This window comes from Dufourea novaeangliae, unplaced genomic scaffold (genome assembly GCF_001272555.1).
Source record: "Dufourea novaeangliae isolate 0120121106 unplaced genomic scaffold, ASM127255v1 scaffold245, whole genome shotgun sequence".
NCBI lineage: Eukaryota > Metazoa > Arthropoda > Insecta > Hymenoptera > Halictidae > Dufourea > Dufourea novaeangliae.
Window position 1 is genome coordinate 355119 of NW_015374118.1, and position 13761 is coordinate 368879.

The 13761-nt window shown below is 35.7% G+C and overlaps 1 protein-coding gene across 1 annotated transcript; it reads right to left on the minus strand.

Annotated features, from left to right (window-relative positions):
• Positions 1–2524: 2524 nt before the first annotated feature.
• LOC107191190 (annexin B9-like) lies at positions 2525–7165 on the minus strand. Its single transcript, XM_015580167.1, has 7 exons — positions 7012–7165; positions 6811–6862; positions 5592–5973; positions 5257–5409; positions 3213–3386; positions 2857–3038; positions 2525–2578 (listed from the first exon to the last, which is right to left on the minus strand). Exons 2-7 carry the CDS (start codon positions 6838–6840, stop codon positions 2525–2527), a joined length of 975 nt encoding a protein of 324 aa, XP_015435653.1. The 5' UTR covers positions 6841–6862; positions 7012–7165.
• Positions 7166–13761: the final 6596 nt, after the last annotated feature.

Consider the following 13761-nt stretch of genomic DNA (forward strand, 5'->3'; position numbering starts at 1 on the left):
AAAAGAATATACCCTGTCAGCCAAACTTGCAATGTCAAATTTAGTACAACACTTGATGTCAACACATTTACGCAAGTTGCACGCAACTGTGTAGTAGGAGAGTTGACATTGAGATAGATCATGGACATAGTAATAAAGGTAGGGAGCGTAAGCTGTGAATGATGGCAAACCGGCTTCCGGGGAGCGGGAAACACCAGGAAACACGATCACACGGTACTCTGAGTCATATTGGCGATTGGTTATGATCGCGTAAGCGCATGGCGCAATTTTGTTTTCATTGGGTAAAAGTGTGCCCAGTGTAACCAGTTGAGGTTAGGAAATTATTTTAGATAAAAATATTTATATCTCAGAAACGGTTGACTTTTCCACCTGTGTTTACTAAGGTTCTTTTACTCAGTACAGTGTGTCCTATGTATTATATAAATATTGAATGGCTTTTTTTAACACCCTTGTATACATACTAGGATGGCGTGAACTGCTACTTGTGAATCACTCGTGATTCGATCACGTTCGTTGCCAATCACGGTGATTTTTCACAGTGATTCGTTATTTCTCGTGATCGTTTCAGATTGTTGGAGAAACCTAACAGCTCTTTACACGCGACACAATCTGTATATTTTATATTAACGACATCAAAACAAAAATTCGAGTTATATCGTATAAAGTGAAGGAATAATTAGAAACAATGAAGGATAATGAATAAATTAATGATTATAAATTATAATCTTCATGTTACCTAGCAAATCATTCTTTTAGAACTTTTTGTTTTTTCTATTGATTTTTACAAACACAAATAGTAATGTAATTCATCGTAAAATCATATTAAATACGTTTTTCTGTTTAAAGATCAAGGACTTACGATCGTAGTGAGCAATTCACTCAAGATGAAAAAATCGCAATCACGGTCGTAAATGAAGTTAAATCACGACCGTAATCGTGATTCGGTGATCACTGTGATAAATCACCGTTAGTGATTTTGCACGCCATCTCTAATTGAAACTGTTTTGTAATTTGATTATTTGTATGCAATCCTTTAAGAAATAGCAATTCTTTCTGAAATTGTCACGTACTTCTATATAAATGAAACTGTGCGTTCGATGTGGTAAGAGACCCCGCGTGTGTGAGGAAGCGGGGTCATAGAACCCCCGGTGCTTGCACAAGAGACCCAGTGTGGTGAGGAAGTGGGGTCATAGAACCCCTGGAGCATGTTAACAGTTTTGAAACGTGATCCTTTATCGTTGTTGCTCGTACGAGTCTCAAACTCGGTCTAATCATTAGACTCTAATGTTGCTCGTGCAACTGTCGAAATCTGACTGACACTTGTGCGTGCTTTCGTGAGCAAATTATATAGTAACCCTAGCAACTACGGCAGTTTCTGCAAATACTACTACAGCCCAAGTTTAAAAGACGTAGGCAGTAGTTAGTTTCTGTAGTAACCTCTTGAACCAGACAACTATAATTAGTATAGGATTGTTTGTGGGGCCCCGAATTTAGGGGAAAAACAAATTTTTTTAAAATGGGGGTGTGTCTATAACTAACTCCGATCGATACATACTATTAGTCATATAAATCTAAGTTTAACAAAAGTTTTTTGCTAATATCTCGGAAACTAAGCCCGAGCGACGGGTACATGTATAGGGAACAGTTTGGAACAGTTGTTCAGAATGTTGACCTTGACAAAATATGTCAAGGTCAAGGTCATCGGTGTTGGGTCCCCTTTTCTAAATAATTACCAAAATTATGATTCGGGTTTACATGCTTTGATAACACTTTAGTGCAAATGTAGTCTATATAGCATATACGTGTATTGACAACAAATTTAATTTAATCAAAAGCGTTATCAAAGAGGTTCTACAACATCTATATATACATAATACTATCATAATATGAATAAAAAAATACAGGGTTCCATTTAAAAAAATTAACTTGACTTTGATATCTCCCTCACTATTATACTTATAGAAAAATTATTTATACCACGTAATGTCCCTCTTTGTAACAAACAACTTTTGTATGAACATTTTTTTGATAACTTTAATCCTTCGTGAGATATTCCACCGTTTCCAGTTAAACGAAACACCCTGTATGTTTAAATTTTTAACCTGTGCTGCATAGGTATTTATTAATACAAAGTACAATTAAATAACGTTCATAGCATTTTTATTTTCATATAAATTTTATAACAATTTGTATAAATATAAGATCGTCATTTTAGATTACATAAATACATTTAATAAAAAAAAAAAGGTGTATAACAGTGCGATTTAGTAAAACATTTCATTAAAAATTAATTGTAGTTTGTTACAAAAAGCAGATCATAGCACAGCTGCAAAGCTGTAATAATTCATGAATCATGTAAAAAATATGCTAAAATGCATAATCCTTTATACCCATATACTTCATTAACGCATTTGGTATACATATGCACTTCAAGCAAATGTGTTACCCCATGTTTTGAGAAAACACTTTTGTGCCACAATGATTATTAACACTGTATCTTGTCTTCTGAAATATTTTATTCCAATTATGTAGAGACAAGTGAAAGAAGAGCTTTTTTATAATCTCCAGATGTATCACCCTGAAATAAAAAATATTTTTATAATTACTAGCTCATAGAAGAAGAATATGTATCTCTTTTGTAATTTACTACTCTTTTAACATGTATTACGTTGTTTTCTATACTAAAAAAGAACAATATAAAAGTATATGTTGACGGTAGTTTATATAAGATGTTTGAATATTTTTTGCTGTTCTATTCATTACTATGTAATTGTAGGCAATGAAAACCATTGGTCCAGTTAGTATTATATACAAATAATACGCAACTGAAATATTAAATACAACAGAAATACATACAGCAATCCAACTTTCCAATGATTTCCCATATCGTTCTTCAAAAGCTTTTTTAATATCGCCCAAATCAATTTCACTTCGGGAAACAATAATGCGAATCAATGTTCGGTCTTTTGTACCTATACCATGCATGCTGGCATATAATCGTTCAGCAAAAAAGCCTACTTTTGATTTCACACACTTCACTGAAAGATAGAAAATAATTTGACTGTAAAGTAACATTCTTGGAGGAATATACAAACAGTACATTTACAATCAATTTCGTGACACAATATTTAAGAATATAGTACGAATTAATAATTATACATAATAATCTAATTTAAGCTTTTTTAAATAGTACCTTACAAAAAAATACTTGCCTATTCCAAGAAGACCTTTTTCAAGATTTCCAGAAAACTCTTTTTTAATAGCAACTTCAATATCATGTCCAGATATTTTTTCATACTCAATAAAAGTTTGTCTTAACTGCTGATAGCTACGAGTTACTAAAATAGCATTAAACTGAGATTCATCTGTTCCCCACTGTTTTTCACCTACAATGTCGACAAATATAAAAGGAATCACTTGTTCTTCTTATGTAAGTCACTCTAACACATACAGGGTATCCCACTTAATGTGAGCACCTTTAGTGTCTCACTTGCTTCTGATTTGCAGAAAAATAATTTTAATAAATACTTAAAGTGATGTCCATTAATTTCGATACATTTCTGCACTAATCCCTCCATTGCAGTTATTTTATTATTTAAATCTTCTCTCATACATTTGTGGAGTTATTTAGATCATTGGATAGGTCTTAATCTCAACTATTATGCCACACTTATAAAAATATGTAGTCCCATTTAAAAAAACATCGATGACCTTGAAACTTCGAAGAATACAACCTTCAAAACGTTTTTTGCTTACCATTAGATGTGCATATTAGACCCATATATTTTCAACAACTGATATTATTTCTATCATAAAAAATAAGTGAGATATTTGGGATGCTCGAGTTAGGTGGAACACCCTGTATACGCAAAATTTATCCTATTTTAGTGATTACATGAATGTATGATTCTAAGGTTTTACTTATAAAGAGTATAGCTGAATAAGGGGGTGAAAAGTGTCCTTAGAATAATTTGGTTTTGTGATATACCATTCGATAGCTTACCCAGAAAAAAAACATGTACACCCACAAGCTTACTAAATTCATTTCAAGTACTGAAATAAATGTAAACCCGAATATTAATTTGGCATAAATTTTAGTAACTCCCAAAACTAAATCGTAGGAGGCCTTTCACTTACCTCACTTTTTTCCCTAGTGGAAGCCGAGTTTGCTCGTCGGTGTACACCCGCTAGGGGAAAAAGTGAGGTAGGCGAAGGGCCTCCTACCATTTAGTTTTGGGAGTTACTGAAGTTTATGCCACATTAACATTCGATTTAACATTTATTTTAGTACCTGAAATAAATTTACCAAATGGTAGAAGACGTTTATTCTACGCCGCTTTTTCCCCTAGTGGAAGCCGAGTTTGCCCGCGGATGTATACCATCTTTCAAAGCCTCTATCCCGACCAGGAGGGTAGTAATACGAAAAATTCAGAGTATGTGGCTTTTCCTCTACTGCCCCTATTTAGTGACGTGAAAAAATTCTCTAAACAATCTAACAAGTAGTATTTATTGAGGCACATATTAGAAAATTTTTTGCCATTTTTTGGTTGAAAATTCTAGTCGTAAAAAATTAAAAACGCAAAAAATAATGAAAAATGCAGATTTCTTTTTGACGTTTTAAAAACACTTGATCTATATAATTACAGTAACGATATATCATGAAAATTCAGTTAATGCAAAATTCGTGAGACTTATGTCATTTGGTATAACTGTGGAAATAATTAGTCTCTTGTTTTAACGGTCTGTAAACTTCTATTTCGTAGAGGCGATGCGATGCGTGAACCGGCTCTAAACTCCTTCTGTTAGATAGTCACGACGCAACATGTCAGGCCACTTAACGTATTCTGCGTACTACGCCTTACTTAACGTTTTATGCGTATTTTTGTTCGTTACAATTTAATAAAATACTTCAAAAAAAGGGGTGTATTTAAATATTTGTTATTGTATAGTTTCTTTAAATGAGAAGCAATTCCCGTATTTCAAGTATTCGAATAGTGGGAATTCAAATAACCCGATCAATTTTTGTGATTTATTAAATGCACTAATCGAGACCTACATGTACCACCCTCCTGACCGAGACAGCCCGTTGAAAATGAACCTCCTTTATAAAGAAGATTTTCCTGGTTTAGGTAGATCTTAAGCTATCGAATGATATATCACAAGTCCAAATCAGTTTAAGTGCGCTTTTGACCCGCTTATCCAACTATACCCCTTATTTATTCCTCCATTTGTATATTTATTGTTTTGCAAACATACCAGCCTCATAAAGTGTCTGTGCATCTGCTGCAGCTTGAGCTTGATCTATACCCTGATTTTCATCTCTATTTGCTTGAACAAGTGACACCAGTAGCCTCTTAAAATGTCCCGAAGTATCTCCCTTTAAATCACTTTCAAGAGCTTTACTGTATACTGTAAAAACATATTAGTTAGTAAATTAAGTGTACACATATTTTAATCAAAGTATATCACACACAATAAATTTACTAAATGCAGAAGCTAAAGAATATGATACTTCAAAGAAACTAAATAATGTTGTCATATTTTAAAAGCCATTAAAAACTCATCTGTGACAAACGTATTGGCTTACTTACAGTTTTCATAAAAAGCTGCAATTGTGCGTATGCCATAATTACTTAAGGTACACAAAATTTCCACAATTGCTTCTTCATCAGTCCCTAATCCACTAAGTGCATCATGCAATTCTTTAGCATAATAATGAGGTAATGGTGTCATAAGAGCAATTATGACATCTTCTAATTTTCCTGTAAGTTCACTTTTTAAATCGCTAACTAAATCTTTTCCATACAATGTTTTATATGCTTCAGCAACTTCCAATCGCTGGACAATTCCTCTTCTTGTAAGTACATCAATAATTGTTTTCTCATCTGTGCCAAAACCTTTCATTGCTTTACGCAATAATGCGGCATCTGCATTTGCATCAAATGGATCAGCAGGATATACTGTAGGGGTACACTGTTAAAACAGAAAATACATATAATGTAAATCATATTTGTAACATATCAAAATATTTATATCTCAATTAATAAGTAAATTATGTGTTTATTAGTGTTTAACCACTAATGATCACTTAAATGTTTCATTACTTAATGACTAATGAATAAACTGTGGATCTTTATGCAAATTCACAATTGTATATACGAATATGTAAAAATTACAATGAAACATAATCTTATATTCTATATACAGGCTGCACTACATTTGTAATAATACATAATTAAACTTTGCTAAAATCATTGTTTTATTGTGTTTTCCAAGTTAATGGATGCTATAATTGCATAAACATCGGAAGTCTACTAATGACTCACTTACAATTTTATATCAAGAATTGAAAAATTATAATTAATATTACTTTCCTTAAGAGTAAATTCTTTAAAATAATTGTATATAATAACTTTTGAAAAAATTAAATAATTGATTCTTTTGATTCAATTTCTCTATATATAAGAAAAGAGAAATTTATTGTTTACATAAAATATCACTTTATATAATATTGATATGAAGTTCTCTACTTAAATATTATTTATTTCCAAATAGCAATAAAGTTTCAACAAGATCTATTTTCTTCTTTACAATAAAAAATGATTAAAAAGGTTAAATGCAAGATATCTACAATAACAACATAATATCCAAATAAATTAAACCAATATATTTAGATCGATTAGTTTAACTTTAACCGAAGCAGCATTAAAAATACGGCTGATCAATACTTAAGCCAGAAATAGATAAATGAGTTTGTACCATGTAAAAAGAATCTAGCAAAATTTTAAGTAATAATGGGAATATACTTACTTTAAAAGGATAATATTGTTGCTGCGACATTATTATTTATTCAATTGATAATCTGAAATTATTAAAATACTGATTAATCAATCAGTTGTTCATGCATCAACAATAAATGTTCAAATCTATGTACTATACACTATTGTGCACTTAATGTTTACATTTCTCCAGTACATTAAATTACAAAAGTTTTTAAAAATATGTACTTACAACAAATGTGATTAAGAAAATTTGACAAGAATAATATATTTGCCAAGTAGAAGCAAACTGTTCTTACATGTACGACAGCCGGCGAGTCAATAGTGGGCACACCCACTTTCGCATCACGTCATCTGTAGTTTTTCAATGTGCCTACAGCCTACAGCCTGTAGGCTACAGGTCGAATGAGTAATAAGCAGAAAAAAGGCCACAATGCTACCAATGACAGCATAGTACAATATAACATATTATCCTACTTACTCATCTTCGCGAATTTAAAATTCAAACTACTATTTTTATTTACATTTTCTCGCACTGCAATAAGACGTATTTAGTAGTTTAGTAATTTAGTTATTTTTAAGATACAGTTACTCGATCCGGAGTTACGAGTGAGCGGCGAAAACTGTTCCTCGCATTGTTTTTCGGACGGCGTAGAGAGAGATCGCCGAGAAATTCCCTCGACCTTCCAAAATCGACGCAACGCGGTGTCGAAAGAGAGAGAGAACGAGACAGAGCTGCGAGTTGAGACAGACAGCCGGCAGTTGCTGGACCGACAGAAACGGAACGGGCCCCGAGATAACCCATTCGAAGACAGAATTTTGGGCAATTGACTGTCCACGGTTACTCTGTTGAACTCCGTCAAGAATGAATTCCCTAACCTTGATCCAGGCAGTAGCAGGGAATACATAAGAAGAGGCTCGCCGTGCCGTTATCGTGGGCAGTAACGCAATGAGAAGTGAACTGTGATGCTTATGGTGACACAGCCGACACAAATATTTGCTTTGGCAATCCTCTAAGTAGAGAAATCTGTAGTGCAGAGATGGGCAAAATTTTTATTTAACTGAAAATCGTGATTAAAAAAATAAAGTTAAAAAAATTTTTCTCGTTACTCAAACCTTGACGAAAAAAGTAACTTTATCGACGAGCGTCGATTAAGTAAATTTATTCACCGAGAATTATCCGATGAGTAAAAGTTACTTTTTATAATCATGGCGTTTCACTCATAGCGTTGACGATACTTTCATCTTTCACTTTTATCTTTATCCGAGAACTTCGAGTACATCTATAAATAAATTTGGTCAGCCAACCAGCTCGAAAAAACGCGCTGACGGCGTCGAGCGTCGAACGTCGAAATCCAGCGATTGACAGTCGGCATACAATGTAAACATTTGCCGATTTTCGCCTCATCTATCTCTACAATCTGGCCTGGATCACCAATTTGAGAATTTCGATGAGAAAGTCAAATTTGACACACCTTAAATGGTAAGGAAAACAGATAAAGGCAATTATACAGGGTGGGGCAATAACTATGTCCACTTTGAATATTGCCGTTATTTGTAATAATATGAAAAAATGTTATATGCCAAACTTACACGGTATATAAACCTAGAAAGTTCTACTTTTTGCGATGCGAATGAAATAACACTTTCTCGTTAAGTATAATAGTTTACGAAATATAAATTTGTTTATACAGTCATGTATGACTAAAAACCCGCTTTTTCGCGATTTTCAACATGTTACAACTTGTTAATAACGTTGAAGCGAGCAAAATGATGATATAAACTCATCGTTATTTCACATAGAACACAACATATTGCAGTTTCCTTAAAATCGAAAAATATACTGCCAAAAGTAATCGATTTGACGTGGAATGGTCCGCTTACAAGTGTTTATTAATTCACAGCGACAGACCAGCGCCGACTCGCACCGTCACGTACCGGGAAAACATTCTTTGTGAGAATGCCAGCAGCGTTGGTACGTGCCGTAGAAGCAACGTTGCGTGTCGGTGCCGGACAATGTAGACAATTACACTTAAAACGCATGTTCTAATGTTTTGTCATGCTTGTGACGGTCCGTGCCGGTGACGGTATGCGACGGTCTGTGCCGTATAGTGTTTACTCGGTCTCGGTCTGTCTCGTACGCTCTTTCTCGTACCGTCTCAGCCAATCGAGGTGACCTTTTTAATTTGATTCGTCAACAGCTCTCTGGGTCTAAGCCTAGCCTCGTACCCTTGTCGCAACCCCTGTGGGCATCGACTTGCAACAGTTGCTCGTGGTGAGCCAAAATATGGGATACGAAGGACAGCGAATGCAAAAGAAAGAGAGGTCAGAGTCGAGATAGCCGAGTATTGGTTTCACCGACACAGACCTCTCTTTCGTTTCCATTCGCTGTCCTTCATATCTCGTATCCTATTTTTCTTTATTATGGGGGAAAAACCTGGAGAAGGTACACCGGTTCCGCTGGCGGCGGAGACGGCCAATGCGGGATTTCACCCACTAAAAACCCCCCGGTGACCCTCGGGCGTAGGGGCCGGCAACGGGTACGCTCGGCATGCACCGCGACCAGCCCCGCCCATGCCCTCCGTATAGATGTTTAAGGAAGAGCCCTTCTCTGGGGGGGGGGGTAGCGGTTGCTTCCCCTCCCCGGGACGGCTTTTTTGCTGTTCCTCCACCTCCTACCTCAGCGTTAGGGGGTCACCTCTCGACGCTGTCTTTTTGTGGGCTAACCGCGAAAGGAGGTGGTACCCCCGGTACCACCCCTTCGGCTCCGTTGCCCTGCGGGCAACGCGAGTGGTCATCGCGGCTGTGACCCCTATAAATCACACCCCTCGCAGGGCAACCCTTGTTTACAGCGGTGCAACTAGCACTGCTGTATGTAGAAGAGGAGTGAGACGGTTTAGGGTGCCCGAGGACCCTCCGTTAAGACGACGCGAAAGACGGGCATTCCTCCAGAGCATGCTGCGCGGAGTCATATTCCGCGCCGCATAAGTGGCATACAGCCGTCGCCTTCGCCTCAATCTTGCACAGATACTCACCGAAACATCCGTGTCCGGTGGGCGTTTGAGGCGATAGGTCATTCTACCATGGCCGCGGTCCATCCATGCATCTAGGCATGGAAGGACCGCCCCGGCTGCCCTTTTGCGGGCGGCGCAGCTCGACTCGAGCTGCCATCCGCCACGCCTCGCGGGCCATCCGCCGGGACTGGCGCTTCATCTCCTGAGTCACTCCGGGGGTTGGGGGGTGCCCTGAGAGGCGGATGGCTTAACGGCGCCGATATACAACTAACCCTGATCTAACGAAAAAATGATGACTGCTAAATAATAACCCTTTCCATACTAAACGAGTTCTGGGAATAAACCTTTCTGATATGTCTAAAAATGACGGAGATAATTGACAGGACCGTAAAATGCGTATATTCAACCCACCGTATATATAGGTGCGTCGTGCAACTAAACCGTCGAGTGGTAGGGAGAGCATGGGTGATTGGAGCTCGCTTATTGCGATAATCCTCGAATTCTGGTCCTCTACAGCCCCGAAGGTTGCAATAAACGAGCGCCTACCTATTATGACGTAATACCTAACCTGTATGCAACAGCATTATTTCAATTGCTCATTGTTAATAAGTTGTTATTGAGATATCTGACTATTGATGATTATAAAACAGATCAGGAGCAATTTTTTGGTACCATGATATTTGTCTAAAAAGACCATTACTATCTACTTTGCAAACAACAAATTTTTGCTTTTTCATTTGCGAATATCTCATTAATATAAATGGTGCGGTGGGAGCAATTTTAAATTCCGAGGGACCAAATTGGGAGCAATTTTTTAAGATATGAATTGTTAAGAAAGACTAGTATTCGGCACCAACTATTTTTTGGTTGAAATGGAACGGGAGATTCGGACGCCCTCGATGCATGGGACAGAAAAATACATTGCCTATTAGGTCTATTCTTATATCTCGTCTGTGGTAGCATGGGTATTTATAAAAACTAAATAAATCATGTAGTTTTACACAGAGACTTGACATATTTACTCCGTCGTGACTATTTCTAGTCCTTATAAATGTCGCTATGGCCAGAACCACAAACTTTTTTATGTTTTAAGTGCCGCCATTTTGTTAATATTTAATTTCTCTATTGCTCATTCAGGTTCCAGCCATAGCGACAATCGTAAGGATTAAAGCAATGATACACTTGATACGACAACTTTTTTCACAGATACTTAAACAATCAGTTTTTGTTTCCAAAGCAGAAAGAACTATTTTATCTGTGATTACAGTTAATGGACCTTAGAAAATTTTTCAGATGTTGACATGGTTGAGAATTGCAATATTTCAGTAGGTTGTTGGAATGGATAGAACTTGAAACATTTTCGAGGTTCCATTTGTGCCATTAGTTTCTTGAAATATTTTAAGTTCAAAGGAATTTATACGTACCGGCAACTTTTACTACCTGATCGAAAATTTTACAAACTATAGGATGTAAAATTAGTCTTCACACTTTTGTATAATAGAATTTGCGGCAATGATAGAAAAGGAAAGAAGGATAATATTTTATTGTAGTAATGAGAGATCGATACAGATTGTAGCATTTTTTTCAAAATTTTCCTCTTATTGAACACTATATCTTCTATCAACCTCAGCTCTGCAATTAGATAATGTATTACCCGCAAAATGTACTTGAAAGCTGTAGATGTAACTTCAAATAACACACGAGTTAAACGTACTGTAAATATAGACATGCGAAACTTTCCTCATTCGTTAAGTAACGATAAGATTTGAGTGGTTGCAATAATTCACAGAATGTTTCATATTTTTTTCAACGTGAAACAGTTAACGTTTTATCTAAATAATCTCTACGTTGTGTTCTCGGAACGTTGCATCAACCAAGTACGTTGTTTAAAAACAACTGTTTCATTTGAAAACAAAGTTTCTTAGAGAGAATTTCTGTTTTACGAGAAATCGCTGTACGCTCTGTTGGAATAATGAAATTGTCGCGTTTATGTTGAAGGTAATTTCCTGATAATTCTATCTTTAATTATTACGAGTTTCCTGAAGTACGCTTTCCGATGAAATAGTTTCTAGATTATACTTATATTTTGATTTTTGGGAAAATATAACTGTATATGAGTGAGAGAGACAAGTATACACGGTGATACCGCTTTCGTGGAGCGAACACCCGACTGATTTTACGACTAAATACTTTGCGGCTGACCAAAGACCCATTGATGAAATCGTAGTCAGGTATATGTACGGCTCTGTTCATCAACGAGTGCATGCGTTAATTGTTTATCGTTCGAAGCTTCGCCCGATAGGATAATATCTTCATTCCTGCAATATTGAATATTGACTTACTGTATGTTTTATGTGCATTGCACATTTTATTACCACTTCGATCTTACTCCAAGTGTTTGGGGTTCTTGTATCCGCAAAAAAATAATATGTAATTAACATGGATCATACAAAACGTATAATGATATTAAAATAAAAATAAGATGAAATTTGCCGCACCTGCATTACGATGCATGAAGAGACTACATAAAATAGAATAAAGAAACTTGTTAAACACATACATTCGGTGTAATATGAAAGTTCTTTTTACAAGTTAATGTCAAGAGGGTCAGCCGAAAACATAATAGGCAAGGTCTTCGTCGATGCCAGTAACACGTTACAGGCAATCCGCGGGTGGTCGCCCTGCAGAAGACAAGAGACAGTTTTATAATGTCCAGACTTGCACACCCTCGGGATCGTGGCCAAGTGGTGTACGAGAAAAAAATACAGATGTTGCTCTAAGAATATACGAAAAGAACCGCGACCTTCAAGACATTTTCCCATACAGCTTTTACTTCCCAAAAAGTATGCCTAACCCAGGCCATGAAAGAGTGGGTATCGACCTATTACGCCATATCGATCCTAATGAGGGAGGATCAGTTCAACAATATCAGTTGTCCTTTCCGAACGGTGCTCTTTGCATTTTACGAGCAAATAGAGTTCATGTTCGGAAAACTAAGTTTTAGTTTATTTAGCGATTACGTAGTGATTATTTAGCAGTGTCGCGTACGTTGTCGTTATAAATAGTGCAAATTAATTATTGCAGGTTTTATTAATTAATGTAGGTTTCAGTAGGTATTGTAGATTTTATTAATTATTGCAGGTTTTATTAATTATTGCATATTAAAAATTAGTATAAATAGTTGTTATAAATTAATTAGTGTAATTTTCTCAACAACGAAGGCTTCTGTGGCGGAACTCCACTACAGTTTGTTTATGCATAAACTATATTAATTAATATAATTTAAAGTCCGCTACCGCTATAACAGCTTGTAGAAATTCATTACTGTCGAAATTTCCGACAATAAAGAAATTTCCAAACTATTGCAGTTAAATCTAATAGATTTTTGTACGAATATTTAGGGTAGTGATGAGTAGGGTTGTAAGGATAACATCTACTTGTAAGAATAATTTGTGCATGTATAACATAATATGTATGTATGTATAAAAAAATGAAAATTCTGAAGTGGATACATTTATTTTCTTCTTTTTAAATGCCTTATAAATCAGTATTTTTCAAATTTATATTTTACTGAGAGGTTACAAAGTGAAATTACAAAATAATTAAAAATAAAAAGTAAAACCGCCGCATTGGAATCAGCAGGGTCTCTTGATTGTTGAATGAAACTGTAGTTTGTTACGTTTCGCTTCACACGTTAATTACAGGATTCGAAGAGAAGCTTCGTAAATTTAAATGTTTTCATTGAGAATATGGACCTCTAACAGCGAATAAATTCTATGCATTGAAAGAGTGCAAGCATAAACTTATCAATTACTTTGAATCACTTATTAAACCTCTTCACACGATATCAAGCTCGTCATTACACCTGTGATGAAATCAGTAGTTGATACTGATACAAATAAATAAAAAATCTTTATCAAATGTATAAAAGTGACATGGAATTACAGTAGGGAGACATATCAAAAACA

What these genes read in the sequence shown, in the direction of transcription:
- LOC107191190 (XM_015580167.1), bottom strand. Translation starts at nt 6,840, where the DNA reads ATGTCGCAGCAACAATATTATCCTTTTAAA. An exon ending in AACAATATTATCCTTTTAAA is followed by an intron (nt 5,974 to 6,810) that starts GTAAGTATATTC and finishes CTGTTTTAACAG; the next exon opens with TGTACCCCTACAGTATATCC. An exon ending in AAAAGGTCTTCTTGGAATAG is followed by an intron (nt 3,039 to 3,212) that starts GCAAGTATTTTT and finishes TCTATCTTTCAG; the next exon opens with TGAAGTGTGTGAAATCAAAA.